At 46.2% G+C, this 22,898-nt stretch overlaps 1 protein-coding gene across 1 annotated transcript in view; it reads left to right on the plus strand.

Moving 5' to 3' along the window:
• Positions 1–2,124: 2,124 nt before the first annotated feature.
• Positions 2,125–22,898, plus strand: part of PRICKLE2 (prickle planar cell polarity protein 2) — a 267,560-nt gene continuing 246,786 nt past the window's right edge. The window contains exons 1-2 of the mRNA XM_080995690.1: positions 2,125–2,794; positions 3,474–3,559. Coding sequence (XP_080851816.1) covers positions 2,753–2,794; positions 3,474–3,559 — 128 coding nt within the window. The 5' untranslated portion in view covers positions 2,125–2,752. The remainder of the gene's footprint in view (positions 2,795–3,473; positions 3,560–22,898) is intronic.

Raw genomic sequence — 22,898 nt, forward strand, 5'->3', positions numbered from 1 at the left:
GCCAGCTGTGAACAAAAACATTAAAGGCACTTACTACATTTCCTGGGAGATGGAAGCTTCAAACAAAAGTGAAGAAGATGATGGCTGGAAGAGGAAAGGGGTCTGTCATTTCACCCTAAATCAGGGCCAGATTTAGGTTTGATGAGGCCCTAAGCTACTGAAGGTAATGGGGCCCTTTATATGTCCAGCTGTCCTTTGTCAACAATGAATTGTTGCTGTTTTTTGTGTATTATATGCTATATGGTAACAGGTATCTAAAGCCATTTGCACATAACAAATAGAATCATAGAATCATAGAGTTGGAAGAGACCACAAGGGCCATCGAGTCCAACCCCCTGCCAAGCAGGAAACACCATCAGAGCACTCCTGACATATGGTTGTCAAGCCTCTGCTTAAAGACCTCCAAAGAAAATAGGAGCCTACACAACATAAAACAAAACAATGTAGGTTTTATTTTATTTGTTTTTTATCATAAATTTTGGAAATGTACATCCAGGTTTTTTTCCCTTTAATTTTTTGGGGGCCTCCAAGAGAGGGGGGCCCTAAGCTATAGCTTGTTTAGCTTATACGTAAATCCGGCACTGTCCTAAATAGAGATAAACTTAGCAAAAGTAAGTAAAGAGATGTAGATTGTGTGTAGCCTTTCAAGTCTCTCTAGTTCTAAGAGCTCAGGATTTGGTACATAGGAATGAAGTTTCCCTGGCCACTAATTTGTCTCTGGAGGTATTACGGAATGCTAACAAACATTCTAAATTGCACAGAAGTTTAGATTCAGACAAGGTGGTGGAAAAGTGCAGCCCCCTCCCTTCATGCACACAATTTGCAGTTGGTGGGAAGGGGTTGAAGATGCACTCCTTAGTCGTTATCCCACTAAACACTGTCCCCCAGAGCTACAGATCTCTCCTATGAACTAGGATCTTCCCAAATACAGTCACTGTCTCTTTCCTGCAATCTGGGAAGGTGATTGTCTGCTCCTCCCCATACAAACTGACCTGGACCCTGTGATTGCCATCTGAGGCCTTCTTCATGTGCCTCCTCCACAATAGGTCTTGAGGGTGGCAACACGAGAATGGGCCTTTTCCGCGGTGGCTCCCCACTTGTGGAATGCTCTCCCCAAGGAGGCTCATTATGTATCTTTATCATTCCTTTTCTCGCAGGCCTTTGGCCAATTAAGCAATCAATGGACATTTAAACTAGGGAGAGGTGTTGTTTTCGTTTGTTATTATGGGATGTCTTTTTGTGCGTGTGTTTTATATTGTAGACAGCCCTGTGCACTTCACATGAAGGGTGGCCTGGAAATTTAATAAATAATAATAAAGATAATAATAATAATTATTATTATTCAGTGACCACAATCACCAAGGTTATTCCTGAGAAGACGCTGCAGCCCCGGAGAGCCCAGCCCAGCCCAGACATTCTCTAGCCCAGGGGTGGGGAAATTTTTACCCTCCAGATGTTGCTGGACTCCAGATTCCATCAGCCTTGACTATTGGGAGTGCTGGCTGGGGGTGGTGGGAGATGTATTTCAGCAACATCTGGAAGGCTAAAGGTTCCCCACCCCTGGAGATGGCATTTCTCAGTCTGGCTGATTACTTGGGGCAAAAGTGGCCTTGGGAAGCATCACATGGACACAGAATTGACCCTACAAACCAGTCCCAAGCGATCCTGCATGCCCCAGCTCCCTCTACCCATGGCTGCCTGATGCTGTATAGATGCAATGTACTATAATGGATGGCTGCCGAATGTAGTTGGGAACCATCCAAGAAAACGAAGACAGGTAATTCTTTCTGCAGATGCACGACCTGCATTTTATGACGCCATAATTTTATGATGTTTTCGTGACTTTATTGCATGCGGCCATTACTGTTATTCGATGAATTGGCAGTTGGCTCTTATTTGTGAATAAATCAATGTATTCCTACAGACTGAACGGGCCTCACTGTCTATAGAAGCATTACCTGCGTACAGCACATCTATCTCCTTCTCTCTCCTCTCACACGCCCCCACCCCCAATTCGGATCGAAGCCGGCTTTGGGTGCGGGGAGGGCACACATAAAAATGCAATATTTCCTAAGACGGTGCAGGATCAATACCAGGATCAATAACGGATGGTGCGTGCGGCTACCAACGCCGTGCGCAAACCCGGCTTCCCTAGCCAGAGGCGGCGGTGGGAACGGAGTCAAGGTGGGAGCGAGAGTTGCAGGGCAGGCGGGCGACACCCCCCCCCCCAATCCCACGTGGGCCGCGTGCGCGCAACCCGCAAGTGAGTGAAAGTGGCACCTGGAGAAAGCGAAGGCAGAAGGGGGAGGACGGGGGGGGGGGACACTGGAGGCGCCAGGTCCCAACTAGCCTGAGCGCCTCCAGCTAAAGCGCAACGCAGGCGAGGTGGTGGTGGCCCCCTAAGGAGATGCCGGAGTAGGAGGAGGAGCAGGCAGGCGGCAGGACGCGTAGGGAAGCATCAAGGCGCTAGAGCGCATTGAGGAGCAGGCGGCGGTGACGGCACGCCCGGCCCCGAAGGGCGCCCGAGACACGTGAGGGGAAGCAGCCGGGGGCCGAGTGGGAGGCAGGCAGGGCTGCGAGGGGAGGGGGGCGGGCGGCGAGGAAGCAAAAGCGGAGCGCCAGCAGCTGCGCCGCGGCCCCTCGCTCGGAAGGCGCAGCAGCCTCGGCTCGCCCGGTGCGCAGCGCGCGCGGCCACCCTAGCCAAGCCGAAGCGCGCCCAGGCCGGCCGGACAGCCCCCCTCTCGCCGCTGCCATGTTCAGCCGGAGCGCGCGGAAGCGCCTCTCCAGCCGATCGGTGAGTCCGCGACGATCGCGTGGTCTGGGAGACCCGGTGTATGGGGGGAGAGGGGTGGGGGGGTGGGAATCTGCCGCGGGTCTAAGATTATGTCGTGGTCTGGGCGTGGGGAAAGAAACGGGTCCCGGAGGGCGAGCCCACCCTGGAAAGCGAGGGAGAGACCCCCCTCGTGCGCCCTGGCCAGGGCATCGCGCCTCACTGGGCACCTCCTCTCCACCCCCTCCACCCTTTGAACAGGTTGGTCCGGGACCCCCGCCCCACTGTGGCGCCCACCCGCTTCCAAAGGCAAAGCCCCCGCCATGGCTAGGTCACAGCACCTTGACTTGCTGCTCCCTTTGTCCAAGGCGCGGGGAGAACCGGGTCAGTTTCCCACCAGCTGGACCTTTTCAGATGCTAATCATCTCCTTCCACCATCCAGCGCTACTCTTCCGTGGAGGGAGATGCCGTTTCCCGATGGAGCGATTTATTAAATTTGTCTTTAGATAATTTAAAAAAATAATAATGTTTGCAAACAGATCTACTCCTCATTTTATCAATGGGCGAGCAATCAGCTGGTGCGTCTTTAACAAGGTTGGGTCTGTCCGTCCCCCCCCCCGCCATTCTTGCCAGGGAGGTGGGAGAGGGAGACACAGAGCAAATTGTTTGTATTCATGGGGTTCCTTCTTTTTCTTCAATGAAGTTGACCGCCTTGGGTGAGCTGGAACGAGAGCGGCCTTGCAACAACTGCGGTGACCAGTGTCCGGGCTTTGCGCTTCATAAATGGAGGTAAGGAGACGTTTCTCACACACACACACACACACACACACACACTCATACTCACACACAGTCCCCAAGGAGTTGTGAAAACAATGAGAGGCAGAGTGCAAGCTCGCTGGAAAGCCTTATGCCCTGTGTGTGTTTGTGTGCTTTAAATGTGATCTCTGGACGTATAATAAAACTTGGTGGTTGGTGTTGTTGATTCCTCCCTGTCATATTGGTGTGCTGTTCTGTTGGGTTTGTTCAAGACTTCTTTCCGGCTTGTGATCATCCTTTCCCGCAATCGTTCTCTGTGGCATTATCTGCCCCAGGTCTCACCACAAAGTTCCATAATTATTACTCCTGCTTCAGTTTTGACAAACAACATTGGGTGACATTTCTCTGCGTGCTTCATTTGTGAGCAGGACCTGCCCTTTGTTTGTAGGTTTTGATGTACTGACAGATGCATTTGACTTTAAGAAAAGCAACAACTCCGAAATCCACAGTCAGGCTGTACTGACCAAAATGTCACTAAAGAGTGTGCAGTCTTTTGAATTTTCCAGAAGTCGTCTTCAAACTAGATGCTCTACAAAGCAGAAGTTGAGAATTGGTTGGGGGGGGGTTGTTACAGAAAAATTGGTAGGCTGTTGAAGCCTTGAGGTCTATATTTTGTTGCAGTCTGAAGATGGTTACCTGACTTAACCATAAACAAAAAATTTCCTTGCATTAGTGATGTATTGTCTTCCTAGCGATAGTGTGGTGTAGTGGTTAGGGTGCTGAATTTAGGACTTGGGAGACTAGGGTTCAAATCTCCACTCAGCCATGAAATTCACTGACCTTGGAGATCAGTCCCTATCTCTCAGCCTAACCTACCTCACAGGGTTGTGGTGAGAACAATATGGAGAGCTGGGAGAGCCATGGATGCTCCCTTGAGCTCCTTGGAGGAGAGGAGGGATAGACAAGCAAAATTAGCCAGTAAAAATAAAACGAGTGCTGAAGAGGGCACTGGAACTGTAAACCAAGAAATTCTTTAATAAAAATACATTTAAAAAGAAAGAAAGAAAGAAAGAAAGAAAGAAAGAAAGAAAGAAAGAAAAGGAAAGAATTCACACAGATGCAAGCTGTCTCTACGTATGTAGAAGTAAAATTCGCCCCCCTGCCTCTCCCCCTTCCATTCTGCATCATAGTTGTGGTGCCCCTTGTGGCACCCCCAAGGCTCTGTGCCCAGTGTGACTGAACTGGTTGTTGTTGTTGTTGTTGTTTAGTCGTTTAGTCATGTCCGACTCTTCGTGACCCCATGGACCAGAGCATGCCAGGCACTCCTGTCTTCCACTGTCTCCCGCAGTTTGGTCAAACTCATGCTGGTAGCTTCGAGAACACTGTCCAACCATCTCGCCCTCTGTCATCCCCTTCTCCTTGTGCCCTCCATCTTTCCCAACATCAGGGTCTTTTCCAGGGAGTCTTCTCTTCTCATGAGGTGGCCAAAGTATTGGAGCCTCAGCTTCACGATCTGTCCTTCCAGTGAGCACTCAGGGCTGATTTCCTTAAGAATGGATAGGTTTGATCTTTTTGCAGTCCATGGGACTCTCAAGAGTCTCCTCCAGCAGCATAATTCAAGAGCATCAATTCACACTCCCCTAAATCTGCTTCTGGGAGGAGGGTACACTTGTTGATTTGTACAGCTCAGTTATTGTGTACAGAGGCTGGACACCTGCTGAATACAACCTGCGAACCCCCCTGTGGCCAATTGAGAGGAAAGTGAATTCCTAAAACCGCTGTGGCTACAGTTGCCAGGTGAGCTTTCTTTTCTCTTCGTCTGCTGGGAAAAGCAGTGGTCCTCTCAAAGCACAAGTGCAGTTCTGGACTCTGCTACAGACTTTCTGGATCCGCTGAGAGTGCTTCACTGTTGCGCTGTTCAAATGTGCTTGCTTTACTGTATTTTTAAATAACGTGGATGCTTATTTTAATATTTCAATGAAATGGTTTGATTGGACATTTTTATTTACATGCTTTTACATCGTTTTGCAATTGGTTTTTATACTTGTAAACTTTGGCAATCAAGCACCATATAAATTCATGAAGGTCAATAAGAATACACCAGCCTTCCCCAATCTGGTAACCCTGCCTGCCTGAGATGTGTTTGGACTAGATAAATTAATAGTCAGGGCTGATGAGAGATGAAGTCCAACATCTGGAGAGAACCATGTTGGCTACCCCTGTCATATACCTTAAGGATTCTGACCACGGTTGCCTTTTCCTTAACTGTGACCCAGAACTGTAGGATGGCAACAACAGCTTTTGTTACAGGGAACCAGGCAGAGGGCCTTCTCGGTAGTGGCACCCGCCCTGTGGAACCCCCTCCCACCAGATGTCAAAGAAAACAACAACTACCAGACTTTTAGAAGACATCTGAAGGCAGCCCTGTTTAGGGAGGCTTTTAATGTTTGACGCACTATTGTATTTTAATATTTTGTTGGAAGCCGCCCAGAGTGGGCTGGGCTATAAATAATAAATTATTATTATTATTATTATTATTATTATTATTATTATTATTATTCCTACCCAGATGCATAGTGTGTGTGGGGGGGGAGAGGCCTAACAGGGCAATTACCTGGGGTACAAAAAAGTTTAGGGACTCGTAGAATTGGAAGGGACCACAATTGCCATCTGGTCCAACCCCCTGTAATGCCATAATCTTTTGCCCAATGTGGGGCTTGAGCCCACAACTTTTAGATTTAGAGTCTCATGCTCTACTGACTTGAGCTATAGAGCCAGGAGCCATTGGTTGGTTTTAATTTAGTTTATTGTATGATGTTGCATAAGCAAGTATATTATTGAAAACCGTAAGGCATCGTGCAATTATCCGCAAGCTGATTTATTACTACTGTATTCTTTGAGAGGTGGTCATACACTCTACATTTATAAATCCCGTTTTGAAAAACAGTACTGTACATAAACATTTAACATGATGAGCCATTGGTTTTGTGTGGCACCTTTGTGTGGTGAGCCATCAGAACCAGAGCTTGGGACATCTTATCAGTGAAGTATTTTCAACTCCCGACCCCACTGGGCCCTTTTGGACAGGAAGGCTTCTTGCGTGAATAACTTCTTCCTAGCTCTGCTTCGGTCCTTTAACTCTGACTCACCTCTGACAGCTGCCTGCAGCTCAGCCCTCGCATCTTTTTGCAAGATCTGCATGTTTCTGTGCAAGAACGTCTTGCAATCGCCTTACCGTAGGGTGAGAAACTCCTGCAACCCCATGGTACAGCCTGTCTCATTACATGATTCACCATGGGTTGAGTGGGTGCATTTGCAGTTTGCTGTAACAGGACATTTTCTACTGCTGGCTGCAAGCCCTGCTTAGATGGAGGAGCCATTATGGTTCAAAAGCACATCAAAGTACAAGTACAGTGGTACCTCGGGTTACAGACGCTTCAGGTTACAGACGCTTCAGGTTACAGACTCCACTAACCCAGAAATAGTACCTCGGATTAAGAACTTTGCTTCAGGATGAGAACAGAAATCGCGTGGCGACGTTAGCTAAAGTGGTGCTTCAGGTTAAGAACAGTTTCAGGTTAAGAACGGACCTCCAGAACGAATTAAGTTCTTAACCTGAGGTACCACTGTAGATAAATAGGTACCGCTCTGGTGGGAAGGTAAATGGCGTTTCCGTGCACTGCTCTGGTTCGCCAGAAGCGGCTTAGTCATGCTGGCCACATGACCCGGAAACTGTCTGCGGACAAACGTCAGCTCCCTCGACCAGTAAAGCAAGATGAGCGCCGCAACCCCAGAGTCTTCTGCTACTGGACTTAACTGTTGGGGGTCCTTTACCTTTACCTTAGTCATGATCACAGGGTCAGGAATTGCACCCTCACAGGATGGATTCAGGCAGCCGTGCTTTCCCTCAGGCATATTTATGGAGATATATCCCAAATGTTAGAGGTGAAGTGGAATTAGGAGCAAAACTTGACAGCTGTACCCCATACTGTGGACTAGTTCCAAAATCTTGCTTGCCCATACAGTCATACCTCTTGTTACGTTCGGTTCAGGTTACGTCTTTTCAGGTTGCATCCTGCGGCGACCCTAAAGTACCGGAAAGGGTTACTTCTGGGTTTCGCCGCTTGTGCATGCGCAGACGCTCAAAATGACGTCACACGCATGCACAGAAGCGGCGAATCACGACCCACGCACACGCGGGTTGCATTCTGTTCATGTTGTGAACGGGGCTCCGGAACGGATCCCGTTCGAAACCAGAGGTACCACTGTATATGATAGTCATGGACTCCAGTTGTGCATGTCGGACTCTTTCAGACAACTTCGACCTACTCCATTCCTGCTGATTGTCACTGAAGGTGCATGACTCTCTTATAGTGGAAGTTTTTAAGCAGATGTCGGATGGCCATCTGCCAGGAATTCTTCAGCTGTGATTCCTGCTTTGCAGGGGATAGACTAGATGACAGGGGTCTGTTCCAGCTCTACAATTCTATGGCTCTACGATTGCTGTGTGCCACGCATAACAATCTGTATGTATCTCCGACAAAAGATACAGGGTAAGGTAATCCACACTCAGCCATAAAGCTCACTGGGAGACCAGCCATGAACTGCGGGAGATCAGGGTTCAAACCACCCACTCTCCAGGTAACCTTGAAGGCCAGCCACTGCCTCTCTCAGCCTAATCTTGTGGGGGGCTAAATGAGGACCTTCCAAGTTGCCCTTTCTTTAACTATATTAATGAACCAACCCAATACCTTGTTATACCAAGCGCCATCACCCAACTGAGCTTCATCTCTTTCATCCAAGATGACCAAGAGCCACATCTATGCCTGAAAGATGTTAATTGATTAAGTAAATTTTATGAGAAATTTGTTTTGGAAAACTGTTACAATGATATACATTGAAATTCAGCCAGGGGGATTCGAGGAAGTCACTTAACAATGTTATTAAGAGTGGAATAATTACAGTTAGGATTTATGTTTGTTTGTTTATAAATTTTGGAAAACCAATAAAATTTTTGAAAAAAAAGTTTCCCCCATGACCCTCTCCTAAGGAGGAAGAGGCAGAACATCATCTCCTATACAGTGGTACCTCAGGTTACATACGCTTCAGGTTACATACGCTTCAGGTTACTGACTCCGCTAACCCAGAAATAGTGCTTCAGGTTAAGAACTTTGCTTCAGGATGAGAACAGAAATCGTGCTCTGGCGGCGCGGCGGCAGCAGGAGGCCCCTTAGCTAAAGTGGTGCTTCAGGTTAAAAACAGTTTCAGGTTAAGAACAGACCTCCGGTATGAATTAACCTGAGGTACCACTGTATTACACTGGGCTCCAGAGACCTTTGGGACACCCCAAAACCCAGCATCTCTGCAGGGGACACCCCCTTCTCCCCAGTAAAGAGGATGGGGACCTGCTTTTGTGGTCATGCTGGCTCACTAGAGCAGAAAGGGACACTCTGCGGATTCCCTGTTTATTTACTTCTGTCATGGGCACCTGACTGGCCACTGTGAGAACAGAATGCTAGACTAGATGAGCCATTTGCCTGACCCAGCAGGGCTCCTCTTATGTTCTTAGGATGACTAACTCATGGCCTGGAGGCCTGATTGAATCCCCCCAGCAAATTTTCCTAATCAACTAAGGAGGGGAGGCAGACTGTGGGTGGGTTGGCCACTCCCAGCATGTGGACTTTAGCGGGTTGGCCAAGGTTGAATGCTGCCTTTGGGCCAAAGAAGGCAGCCTTAGTCAGAATCAAGTTCTTTACTTATTTATTTATTGAGCAATTACACTCTCGTTTACCCTTAGAAATATATGTGCTGAAGGAAATCTGATGTTGGGATTATTTGCCCCCATTGGAGACTAGTTATTCCAGTGTGAATGGCATTATACTTACTGTGCATCTAATCTATAATTTGCCATCTTGCTCACTTACCTTGCCTGTAAAGATTTTTTTTTTGGGGGGGGGGGAGTTCTTCACAGCCTGTTCTGGTGTTCAGAACAGCCCCGAATAATTTGGCTTTTGTGATTTTGTACACAGAGGAAAAAGCGACAAGCCTGTTTCAGCCACATTAAAATGCTTGATAAAGCTAAAAGAAAACAATAGGTTTCAAGGGAATGTACAGCTTAAGGAAACAAGGCTAGATCAATTAACCACTGGGGTTCTTAAGCTTCTTTCTCGTAATCTTTTAACTGTACAGTTTTTGCTGTTAAATGTAAATTGGACTTGGGGCTTCAAAGATGGGAATTTACAAGATACCTCGGGGAGGCTAGAGTTCTAAGCCTGTGATACATTCAGAAAGCAAATTGTCCCAATTGCTGATGCAAGCGTTGTGCATTTATTATCATTATGTGGAACCTTATGCTTCCTAATTAGCCATGATTTCTTTTTCGCCATGATCTGTGCTGCCGTTTTATTAACCCGGGCAAAAATTGCTGTGGCTAGAAGATCAAAGGGGATGTTTAAAAGTCCTTCGTGAAAGGAGGAGAATGTCTTGACTGACGATTGAAAAATATTCCTGGATCTATCTTTCTCTCTTCCTCCTCTGTAGGACGCATCACTTAAAAAGGAAAAAAGGAAAATGTAATTCCAAATGTTCTCTTCAGAGACACACATTTCATTTTATGTGATTTCATTCCTCTCCCTTTAAGAGCTAATTTGCACCGTACTTCTAGTTCGTTATTTTAATTTACAGGATGTGGCCTGTTTTACAATCTGTCCTTTCCTTAAATTGCTTTCAGAAACATTCTCCTGAAAGTACAGTTTCAATTAGAGCAATTATCCATACAAGTGACCGGGGGGGGGGGGGGGGGGAGAGAAGAGACCATGTTATATTCTAGCCAATTGGCACCAGCAGGAAGTTGCCCCCTATCAGCACCCCCTCATCAATGATGGCTCCTCCTTTTCTTTTTTTCTTTTTTCTTTTATAAGATATTTATTAAGGTTTTTTGAAATATTACAATGAAAATGAAAAAGAAAAAAGAAAAATACAAAATAAAAACAGTTAAAAACACACATATTTTCTATTACTTATTTTCCTTTAGCTTGTTTCCCGGACCTCCTCGGACCTCCCTTTTTTGTATTCCACTTCAATTTATTGGTTCAGCAAATCCTTACCATTAGATTTTAACCCATTTATAACCCTTTTTTCATATTCTCTTAGAACATTACAGCTGGAAACCGCTTAATTACTATCCAACATCATTCTATCATTCATTAATTTTACAATATTTCTGTAAATAGTCTTTAAATTTCTTCCAATCTTCTTCCACCGACTCTTCTCCCTGGTCTCGGATTCTGCCAGTCATTTCTGCCAATTCCATATAGTCCATCACCTTCATCTGCCATTCTTCCAAAGTGGGTAGATCTTGTGTCTTCCAATACTTTGCAATGAGTATTCTTGCTGCTGTTGTAGCATACATAAAAAAAGTTCTGTCCTCTTTTGGCACCAATTGGTCGACAATGCCCAGAAGAAAGGCCTCTGGTTTCTTCAAGAAGGTATATTTAAAAACCTTTTTCAGTTCATTATATATCATTTCCCAGAAAGCCTTAATCCTTGGGCACGTCCACCAAAGATGAAAGAATGTACCTTCAGTTTCTTTACATTTCCAGCATTTATTATCGGGCAAATGATAGATTTTTGCAAGCTTGACTGGGGTCATGTACCACCTGTATATCATTTTCATAATATTCTCTCTTAGGGCATTACATGCCGTAAACTTCATACCTGTGGTCCATAACTGTTCCCAGTCAGCAAACATAATATTATGTCCAACATCTTGTGCCCATTTAATCATAGCAGATTTCACCATTTCATCCTGAGTATTCCATTTCAACAGCAAGTTATACATTCTTGACAAATTCTTAGTTTTGGGTTCTAACAGATGGCTCCTCCTTTTCCCCCACCCCTGCCATCATTGCCCCTTCCTCCTCTGTGTCTGTGCCGGCAACCACCTCTTCTCCCTCCCTGCTGTTTGCTAGGAGATCCCACTGGCCTGCCGATCTTCCAAAAGCTGGCTTTTAATAGAGTGGAGAGGAGGGAAGATGGGAGAGGGGCTGGAGCCGCCCATCTCCTGTCATAATACTGATGTTGACAGAAAGAGGGGACATGCTGCGGGCCTTACAAAAGATGTAGGGCCCTCTAATTATACAGCAGAGCCCAAGACTGAAACATAATAAATACTAAACCCCCAATCTTAAATGGGATTAAATACAAAATACAGTCATACCTTGGAAGTACAGTGGTACCTCGGGTTAAGTACTTAATTCGTTCCGGAGGTCCGTTCTTAACCTGAAACAGTTCTTAACCTGAAGCACCACTTTAGCTAATGGGGCTTCCTGCTGCTGCCGCGCCGCCAGAGCACGATTTCTGTTCTCATCCTGAAGCAAAGTTCTTAACCCGAGGTACTATTTCTGGGTTAGCAGAGTCTGTAACCTGAAGCGTATGTAACCTGAAGCCTATGTAATCTGAGGTACCACTGTATATATATTGGGAAAGCCCCGTTGGACATTCGGCTTGCAAAAATAGTTCGCAAAGTGGAACAGTAACTTCCGGGTTTGCGGTGTTCGGGAGCCAAAACGTTTGAGAACTAAGCTGTTCGAAAACCGAGGTACGACTGTATGTATATTGGGAAAGCTTCCATAAAACACTTGGCCTTAAGCTTTGTGGGGTAGAGGGTACCCTTCAATGATATTTTGCTGAGCATAAATGGTATTCTTAACTAGGCACTTGCTGCTGACTTTGGAGCACAATGGGAAATGACCTCTTATTAAGATTACCAGACGTCCTCATTTCCCGGGGACAGTCCCCCAGATTTACAAATCAGTCCCCATACAAAATCCATTGAAGTTGAAAAGTGTCCCTGGATTCATTGGGGAAAAAATCTGGTAACCTTATCTTAGGTATGTAAGTCCAGACCAAACCATTTCTTTAGCAGTCCCACTTAGAGACATACTCAGGCTCCCTTGTACCCTTGAAGAGTTTGGTTTTGATATCCCGCTTTATCACTACCCTAAGGAGTCTCAAAGCGGCTAACATTCTCCTTTCCCTTCCTCCCCCACAACAAACACTCTGTGAGGTGAGTGGGGCTGAGAGACTTCAAGAAGTGTGACTAGCCCAAGGTCACCCAGCAGCTGCATGTGGAGGAGCGGGGAAGCAAACCCAGTTCACCAGATTACGAGTCCACCGCTCTTAACCACTACACCACATTGGCTCCCTTGGCAAGGAGATGTACTGGTGCCCCAGACTGTCAGAGGAACCAAACTGGAGTGGAGAGGCGTGATTTTGGCGTCCCCTTGGGTGACCTCACTGACCCCTAGGTACACCCCTTGAATATGGGGGTTCAGATAGTTCCATCAGGGAGCCCAAACACTGTGCTAAAAATGGACCATTTCCCAGAACTGTTTTGTTTTGACTCGTAGAAGCTCTCTGGGGTCTCGGGCCAAGTTCTTTCCGAGCTTTGAGACAGTTTTAGGGGAAATGCCAGTTATTGAGTTCCTACTACAGTGGTACCTTGGTTGTCGAACTTAATCTGATCCAGGAATCCGTTTGACTCCTGGAACAGTTTGAAAGCCAAGGCCAGGCTTCCGATTGGCTGCAGGAGCTTCTTGCACTCAACCGGAAGCCACGGAAGCACCGTCGGATGTTTGGCTTCCAAAAAATGTTCGCAAACCGGAACACTCGCTCCCGGGTTTGTGGTGTTCGGGATCCAAAACGTCCGAGTACCAAGGCAACCAAGGTACGACTGTACCTCAATGCAGATGCTCCATTTCTGAGCAATAGGCCCTTCCAATAGCTCCGAACTGCGACACTCACAATGTTTTTGCAAACCTCCAGGCTAATGTTATGCCTCCTTTTTCTGATGTCCAGGCTATGTGTGGCATTGCTTATGTAGCTGGAATGGCACCAAGCTGGCCCAAGAGCGAAGAACAGAAGCAGGCTGGCGGACCTGCAAAGTTTGCAGAAACACAAATATATAAATAAATATAGGGAGTGAGACTTTAAATGGAGGGGGGAGCCTCAGAAAGCATTTAATGAGGACTGAGCATGCTCAGTAGCCATGGAACGCTGGGGCAACAAAAATGGGCTTGGAGAGAGGATTGAGCACAGCAGCTGGAATCGTAAACTTGTGATGCTTCTCACTGCACCATTCTGTTGCAGTTCCTTCTTGTTTGGACTGGTTAGTGATCATTGTGGGTGTTTCTGAAGCTCCTGTTAGATTTGTTGTTGTTGTTGGGCATGCTGAATCCATAATTTGAAAAGAAAAGAAAGATCACCTGGAATTGCCCCTAATTTCTCTGAGCTTGTTCTGAATCTCTGGAGATGTTCCTTTAGTGTGTGTGTGTGTGTGTGTGTGTGTGTGTGTTTGTATATGTCAGAATATCTGAATACCAGTCAGTGCCATAGTAGTTGACTCACGATGCTTAGATTTCATAGCTAACCAAAGCGCGTTCTTATTTTAAATACCTGAGAATTTTCCACACAGAAAATCATCTGCAAACCAGCTGAGATCTGTACGGTGTTGAAATATTCATCTGCGTATGTTGTGGAAAGTCCCGGGGATGTCCTTGTATTCCCCCCCTTTTAAACAGATGAGTAGAAGTAGCTGTGGTGGCACTTGGAGAAGGTGGCATTGTGTGCGCAAGTGAAATCCTGCTAACTCCTAGGGAGTCAGGTTGCTGTTTCCTAATCAGATCTGCTTTGCCTTAATCTGCCTTCCATTCAGCTTGTTAACAAGCCTTGGGCCTTGAATAAAGCTGTCATTGGAGCTGGGTGGCTGAATGGCTATTAGGAGTGCCTTTTGCATAATGCTCTCCTCTCTCCACAAAAAAAAGGCCCAGGGAAAAAAGCGGTGGTCTGCTGAGAGAATAGGGCAGGGAATTTACAGCCTGTCCCTAATGCAATTAGGATGAATATCTAAACCTTTAAGGGCAACAAATGGTTACTAGCTAGAGATGAATGAGGCAAGCTGCATTTGCCATCCTGAGGCCTTTTGAGGATGATAATAAATGGCCTATTCAGATGGACATGATTTGAAGTTAAATGCGCCACTGCCTTTTGTTGCAGGCTGTAAAATATTCTGGTTGGTGCCTGGCATTTTCTGATCAATGTGTGTGCAGGCACCTCATGGATCTTTATTGCATTCTTGTGTGGGAGGAGGCTGCTGCCGCTAAAACTCTCCCGACTGAAAATGTTGTTGCCATAGTTATGTTTCCTTTTTTGCAGTAGCTTAAAATATCAGGGTGAGAGTGCGGAAGACTCTTGACTGGCACGTGTAACAATCACATTAGAGCTCCACTTTCCTGAGTCCTTGCACACTTGGCGGAGGGAGCGCTGGGATCTGCCTCTCGCTGCCATCCCATCATCTTGGACTGTCAAGAATACACCACACCAGGTGCCTCCTGTTGTGTCATGCAACTTTCCCCTTGTCTTCTCAGGTCCAATCCAGCACGCTTAGTTGGTTAGGCTGCAATCCGAACTCTATTTACATAGAAGTAACTCTCATTGAATTAAATGAGACTTGCTTCTGAATAGACATGGTTAGGATTGCAGCCATAGTTACTAAGTTGTTGTTGTTATATTCAGTGCTTTTTTCTTGGGGGACGCAGGGGTACGCATACCGCTAAACATTTTGTGAATCTAAGTTTGGACTCATTAAGGGGCAGTATTTCAATATGAGTAGAAAAATGAGAGTACCTCTAAACATTATTTAAGGGAAAAAGCACTGATTACATTTATACCCCGCCCATCTGGCTGGGTTTTCCCAGCCACTCCGGGCAGCTTCCAGCAGAATATAAAAACATAAAATGTCAAATGTTACAATCAGAATATCAATGGATTTAAGTTACCTAAATCAAAAATCGGATATTGCTGTGTAGCACTTAAGAAAGCTAACTTTCTTTTGACCAGGGGTCAGGAAACTTTTCAGGGGGCCGGTCTACTGCCCCTCAGACCTTGTGGGGGGCTGGACTATATTTTGAAGGGGAAAAAATGAACGAATTCCTATGCCCCACAAGTAACCCAGAGGTGCATTTTAAATAAAAACACATATTCTATTCATGTAAACACACGCTGATTCCCAGACCATCCGTGGGCCAGATTTAGAAGATATGGATGGTGGAGGTTGTAGTGTAGCAACATCTTGTGGGTTCAAGGTTCCCCAGCCTTCCATAGGCATTTGGTTGGCCATTGCGTGTAGGGAAAGGGTGCTGGGATTAGATTGGTCTGATACAGCAAGGCTTTTCTTAGCACTTTCAAACCTCAACAGCCAGGATTGCAAGGACACCATTTTGAATTCATGCAGAAATCCTCATTTTAATTAGCCGACTTATTCAGTCTTCCCGAGCGCTGCACGAACAGACCGTTCAGTTATTATTCTGCCCATTGTGATCTACCGGTGTGGCCATTTCTGGCACACTATTCTGCGACCTGTCTGGCAGTGGCATGGCTCGTATCTGCTTGAGAGCATTGTTTGTGGTGGTTATTACTCTTTCTGCCACCGTGACTCCAGGAGGCCACTCGCTGCGTTGCTCTCACCAAGATTTATGCGTGGTCCAGGCCCTACAAAGGAGCTGGGGTCTTAGATGCTCCCATTCTTAGACATTCAATTAATAACTGAAGCATTTAAGTGCTAATTCTTCTTTGCAGAATTTCAGGAATATTCTGACTCCTATCTAACTGGGTTTATTTTTGGTCTTTGCTTTGACTACTGGCACAGATTTTCAAAGGGCAAAAAGAGACAGGGGGTGTTAGAAGTGTCTGTTCAAAGTAGCAATGGAATGAATAACAGTGAATGATGAAGCAATTGTTTCTGGTGGAAGAAAACACACACACACACCCAAAATTGCCTGAATTATTGCTCCCATATGCGTCAAGTATTTTTGTAATTTTTCACACCCACATTTGCACTTCGTTCCTCTCATGAGTAACATGCTTTGGAACAGTCTGCTCAGCTTTGCTGGATTTGATTTATAAAGCAGCTTTTAATCTTAAGAGGAGGCCCCTGGATGTTGGCTAATGCAATGCACTTCTGTTTCAAGCACTTAACCTCTGCTGCTGAAATAGGGGGAAGCATATTGAGGCTATGATCCAAATGGATAGTTGCAACTCAGTCAGGGCCGGCCCAAGATATTTTGACACCTGAGGCAAACCATGAATTGGCACCCTGCTCCCTGCCAGGGAAGAAGGGGTGAGTGAGGATCCAAAAGTGTGTGGGAGGGTTAAGAGCGATATCGTGATCTGCTGTCCCTGTGGATTTTGCTGCCTGAGGCAGTTGCCTCACCTTGCCTCATGGGTGGGCCGGCCTGAGCTCAGTGCAGTTTGTTGTGAACTTGGATGTTGGGGTTGAAGGGAGAGGAGAGAAGGGGGGGGGGGAGGTAAAACTCCATCGTGTTTTAGCTAGCTCCAGCTAACAATTGCTTTGAGCTATGCAGGTTCAGCTCTGCAGGCCGGTAGTGGTTTTCCTGTCTGACTTCTCACCTCAGCTGTGCAAAGATGCAAACATTTATAATGCGAAGCAAATAATATTTGCAAAGATCTGCAAAAGGGAGAGGGGGGGGGGCTTAGCTAGCCTAATAAGGTAATAAAGTGTATCTCTGCCTGTTGATTGGGGAGCAACTGGGGAGCCAAGCTTGCAGCTTCAGTATAAGAATGCTTGGAAGACAATAGGGGCGGCGGCCAGTCTTTGGAAGCTATTCCACTGGCTGACTCTGCGCAGATTCTGCAATAAACCTTTTTCTCTGTGAAACCCACCCTGGTGTTTGCTTGACTCCTTCATGCTAACGGCAAGGGCACGAGGTGACTGGATCCGGACCCCTTAGGTTCAGATATCCTAACAGGGTGTGGTATCTAATATTAGGACAGAACTATACCTGATCTCCTTCCAACCTAGCAGTTCAAAATCATGTCATGTGCAAGTAGATAAATAGGGACAGCTCCAGCGGGAAGGTAAACGGCATTTCCGTGTGCTGCTCTGGTTCGCCAGAAGCGGCTTAGTCATGCTGGCCACATGACCCGGAAGCTGTACGCCGGCTCCCTTGGCCTATAGAGCAAGATGAGCACGCAACCCCAGAGTCGGTCACGACTGGACCTAGTGGTCAGGGGTCCCTTTACCTTTACCTTATACCTGATATTTGGTGAAATGCAGCTTTCCCTGGTACATTTGTAAAGTAACAATAAAAATCAGCCACAGGAACTTCAGTCTATAGTTCCTTGCTTCACTTTCCTAAGCAAATTTTTTTGTTAAATGAGAAAGCTTTGCTGAATTATTATTATTATCTAGTCACTTTACGCAAGGGTTGAAAAGCAGCTTACAAATAATGCTAAAATTCACAGTGCAAAATCATTCAAAGCAAAGTGCAGTATGATACAATACTCAAGCCTTAAATGCTACTGCATTTTCTAACATGGGTCTCACCACCACAGACAGCCAAAGCAGAAGGGGCGGGGGGTATATACCTCCAACTGCTGGAAAGAAAAACACTCAAATAAATGCCTGAGAGAGAAGAAATGTATTTGCCCATCAATGCAAAACCAAAGGAAACTGATCCCTGGAATAAAACCATGTTGAATACTGCCTCTGTGTTAGAAGGGAGGTTCACCTGCTGTTGCTGTCCAGTAGAGGTCTTCTTCAACAGTGTGACCAATATCTCTTTGAAATGGACTCTGCAAGGAGGTGGCAAAGCATGATTTGCACTCCATTGAGTTACATCCCCTCCCTAGAGTTTCCCAGTATTGGGCAATTCTTAAAGGCACAGAGATTGGTTACGGAGGAGGCCTGTCTCGGTTGCTTGGTTTCTATAGCCTTTATTTTTTTAAAAAAAGTGGTGGGCAACTTTCTTTTTTATGTATAGCATTTTTTCCACCAAGGGCTCAGAGACTGGTTTATTTTATTTTATTATTTATTAAAGTGTTGTGTGTGTGTGTGTGTGAGGGAGAGAGAAAGAGACAAAGGAGCAGGTGTAGTGTACACTTTGCGCTTGGCAAATACAAGGCGACTCTGTCTAAAATATTTGACTTCTTACAAGTTACTCTGGATTACATTTCAAGGGTTTAAAGGGGCTTTAAAAAGCTGCCTGATTGAATTACTTTTCAGATCAATTGTGCAAATCCACAGCTGGTGTAACGGGCGCTGGAGCTGAGAATATGACGTTGACAGCCGCCAGTAAACATTTGGTGCCTTGGGCTTCACCTGGTACTTAAATTAGGGAATAGGATTCTTTGTCCGTATTGGATGTCAAAGGGGTGTTCCGTCGTTTACACATGCTCTATATCTTGGGATGTGGTTTAACAAAAAAATAAAGTCGTTTTGGGGGACCGGCAGCTTACACTGTGTGTATTAACACGTTGATTGGCATGGAATGACCGCCCCAAATCTGATCAGTTCTGATGTCATGTATCCCTTCCCTGCTAGACTAAACAAAATGTCGTCCTCCCCATTTCATACTTGAGGAAGTGGGCCAGTTTCCTACTGTCTATGATCAAACTGATAACAGTGACAAGTTGTCTGAACTGCATGCACCCTGTTTTATAATGTAAATGAACATTTGCCATTCCTGCTCTGGCCTTGGCAACAGAGATGCCCCATCATTAATTTTTAAGGAGATCTGTCATGATTATGGGTTTACTGGAGGACAGCAGAGCCTGCTGTTGCATCTCTGCACAGTTAACTTTAGACACTTCACTTCCTTATTGACGCCCACCACTGTTTTTCCACTAAGAGAGTAGATGCCGTGATGGTTCCACAACCCACCAAGAGGAAAGTAGGAGAGGGATGGGCAAGGAATTTGTGGGAGAGAAGAAGCTATTGTTTCTTTAGGAAAAAGAACCAGGCTGACTAGAAGTAGAAGAACGTAGGCTGACCTGAGAGCCAGGCTCCTGCAGACCAGGAATGAACAAGCTAGGAATAAACACTGACGTCCAGAGGCAGAAAACCCTTAGAGCAGTGGTTCTCAACCTTGGGTCCCCAGATGTTTTGGCCTACAACTCCCATGATCACTAGCTCACAGGGCCAGTGGTCAGGGATGATGGGAGTTGTAGACCAAAAACATCTGGGGACCCAAGGTTGAGAAAAGCTGCCTTAGAGGCTCAGTTAGCCGACGGAGAGTGGTTTCCAAGATCAAAGATGTAGATAAGGTACTCGAGTTTCTGTGAGAGCTACATTTTCCTACTATGAGTGCTGAATGTACCGTAAGTGTGTGTGGAATACAAAAAGAGAAGAAGAAGAAGAAGAAGAGTTTGGATTTGATATCCCGCTTTATCACTACCCGAAGGAGTCTCAAAGCGGCTAACATTCTCCTTTCCCTTCCTCCCCCCCAACAAACACTCTGGGAGGTCAGTGGGGCTGAGAGACTTCAGAGAAGTGTGACTGGCCCAAGGTCACCCAGCAGCTGCATGTGGAGGAGCGGAGACGCGAACCCGGTTCACCAGATTATGAGTCCACCGCTCTTAACCACTACACCACACTGGCTCTGGGTGCAGATTCCTAACCCTGATGGAAACAAATGTAGGTGTTTGAGAGGAAGAGTTGTAGCTTAGCGGCAAAGCATGTCTTTTGCACCCAAAATGTCCTAGGTTCAATCCCTGTCAAGCAGGGCTGGCAAAGACTCTTGCCCAAGAACCTCGAGAGCCACTGCCTGCCAGTGTCAACAACTGAGTTAGATGGACCAAAGGTTTGACTGGATGTAAGAAGGCCTCCTATGTTCCCAAGTACCTATAATGTGTTTTCCCTCCAGTGCATCGGGCATCGAGTGTCCTTCAGCAGGCTTTTGGGTAAGCCAAATCAGGATGTGCCATGATTATTTTAAAGGGGAAGCCACCTGTGTTTCTGGGTGCTCACACACTCTTACGCATAACTGGCAAGAGCCCCTGCTATTGATTAATGCAAGGAGAAGACAGCAACGGCACCTTCCTTGCCTTGTATCCCAGAGTTTCCGCTATGCATAATTTCCCAGGCAACTTGGGGAGTTCGGAGTCAAGGAAGGCGCTAGGCTAGGGGCATAAAATGACAGCAAGGCTGTCACACATAAACACATCTGAAAAGAGTTCATAAATACAGTGGTACCTCGGGTTACAGACGCTTCAGGTTACAGACTCCGCTAACCCAGAAATAGTACCTCGGGTTAAGAACTTTACCTCAGGATGAAAACAGAAATCACTCACGGAGGCGTGGCGGCGGCGGCGGGAGGCCCCATTAGCTAAAGCGGTACCTCAGGTTAAGAACAGTTTCAGGTTAAGAACGGACCTCTGGAACGAATTAAGTTCTTAACCCGAGGTACCACTGTAGTGTCAATTCCACTTAGCCTTTGACTTCACTTTCTCACTTCTGACATTACTTTCTTGTATCAACTAGAGAGTGTGGATTGGATGTAGGGAAGCAGGAGGGCTCACTGATTATACAATCTCCTACTTGCTTTTCACTTTGTACCCCCCCTCCCCCAGATAGTGTGGGAGATGGTCAGCGGCTCCGAGTTGTGCCCAACATTTTTTAGGGGGCGGGTCAATTGCGCGTTCATAACGTCACACATGTGACACCCCTCCCCAACCCAGCCAGGGTGACTTACCCCACCCCCACCCCACCGCCAGTCACCTTACCTTGTTTAAAGGGACATGTGGGGTAAAGATACTTCGCTCTGCGTTGTCCTTGTCGATCCACAAAAGGAAGTGTCAGGTCCAAGTTTCTTCGTCCTGACGCATCCTTTTGAGGATCACCTTGGGGGGGGCTTCTTGAAAATATTGTGGGGCCCCGGCCCCCATGGCCCCCATAGGTGCTGCCCCTAGATATGGAGAATGGGACTGTGGAGTTAGGAGTGTTGCTCAATGAAAGCACCTTTCACATAACTGGATTTTTGGACCAAATCTAGTGATGTTCAAGCTTTGCTCTGGAAGCATTTGAGGTGAATTCTGGCTCCCCAGAATGGAACAGAACTACAGTGGTACCTCGGGTTACATACGCTTCAGGTTACATATTCTTCAGGTTACAGACTCCACTAACTCAGAAATAGTGCTTCAGGTTAAGAACTTTGCTTCAGGATGAGAACAGAAATCGTGCAGCATCGGTGCAGAGACAGCAGCAGGCCCCATCAGCTAAAGTGGTGCTTCAGGTTAAGAATAGTTTCAGGTTAAGTACAGACCTCCGGAATGAATTAAGTACTTAACCCGAGGTACCACTGTATTTCCATTAAAATTCTGTCTCAAAGATGCTTGCCATTCCCTTTGTCACTGATGGAGAACAATTGGCATTTGGCTTTAAAAGGGAATATATTAATCAGTTTGAATCAATAAAATTTGCTAAATCAAAATGAGGAAAGTAGCATGCTTATTTTCACCCCAGGTTTTTTTTTTGTTTTTTTTGGTGTGTGTGTGTGTGCATATACCAATACTATATATTCATATTCACTGCCTATCACAATGTGGTCTTGAATCCTTTCTGAGTATTCAGCATTGTTTAGATCTTGGTAAACCGCCGAGGGCTTCCTGAATTAGCAGAACATAAAATCCAGCAAATCTAATCCAAGGAGGATCCACAGACTAGAGAAAGGAACAATGAGCACTGCCAATGATGATAGAGCCATATTGTTACTCACAGTCTCTGAACATCCTTTTTAAATACCAGCAAGGAAACCTATTAGGAGTAGCAGGAACAGGAAGATCAAGTGACTTCCTGTTCCATCCTGCCCTCAGCATATGGGAGCCAGGTTATCCGAAGGCGTCTGTAATTTGCTGCGGAAGGACATGAAATGGCATTTGAGGCTGACAAGGATCTGCTTCAGCCTCCGAATGCCGGGCTCTGTCACTCGATGTTCAGCTTCTGAGCTAAAGTGGCATTTTCACTCTGCACAGGGAAAGTACATATACATATGTGCTTGTTCTTGGGATGAATCTCTTCCCATTGACCCAGTTATCTGTGCCTATAATAATAGTCTTCACAGGACTAAACTCTATGCGGCCTCCAGATCTGATGATGGTTTCCTGGAGGCATAAATGGAGGAAGGGATAGCAATATAGGAAGGTGGTTGGAACTGCTGGCCTGTGGCCCTGATTAGTCCCTCCAGGCCACCGTAGGGTGAACCACACACACCTTTCCTTCAAAGAGCACTCCTGGTTCTTCAGCTGCAGCCATGGCTTGAAGTTTCAGTCAGCTGATGTCGTATGACATCAGGTGATGGACAGGTGGGTGGCCCTATAGAGGGTCGTCCGCTTCTGGGTCCAGCCCTCCATCAGGAAGTCATTCCCCATCCCTGCTAATGGAAGTCATTACATCTTACCCTGCCCCCACCTGCTTGCCCCATGCCTTAACTCACTAAGGGGTAGTCAACCTGGTGCTCTCTAGATGTTGGTGGTCCAACTCGCAGCATTGATGGTCCAACTCCCAGTGACCATGCTG

This window comes from Podarcis pityusensis (assembly GCF_964106645.2).
Source record: "Podarcis pityusensis genome assembly, chromosome: 2".
NCBI classification, from domain to species: domain Eukaryota; kingdom Metazoa; phylum Chordata; class Lepidosauria; order Squamata; family Lacertidae; genus Podarcis; species Podarcis pityusensis.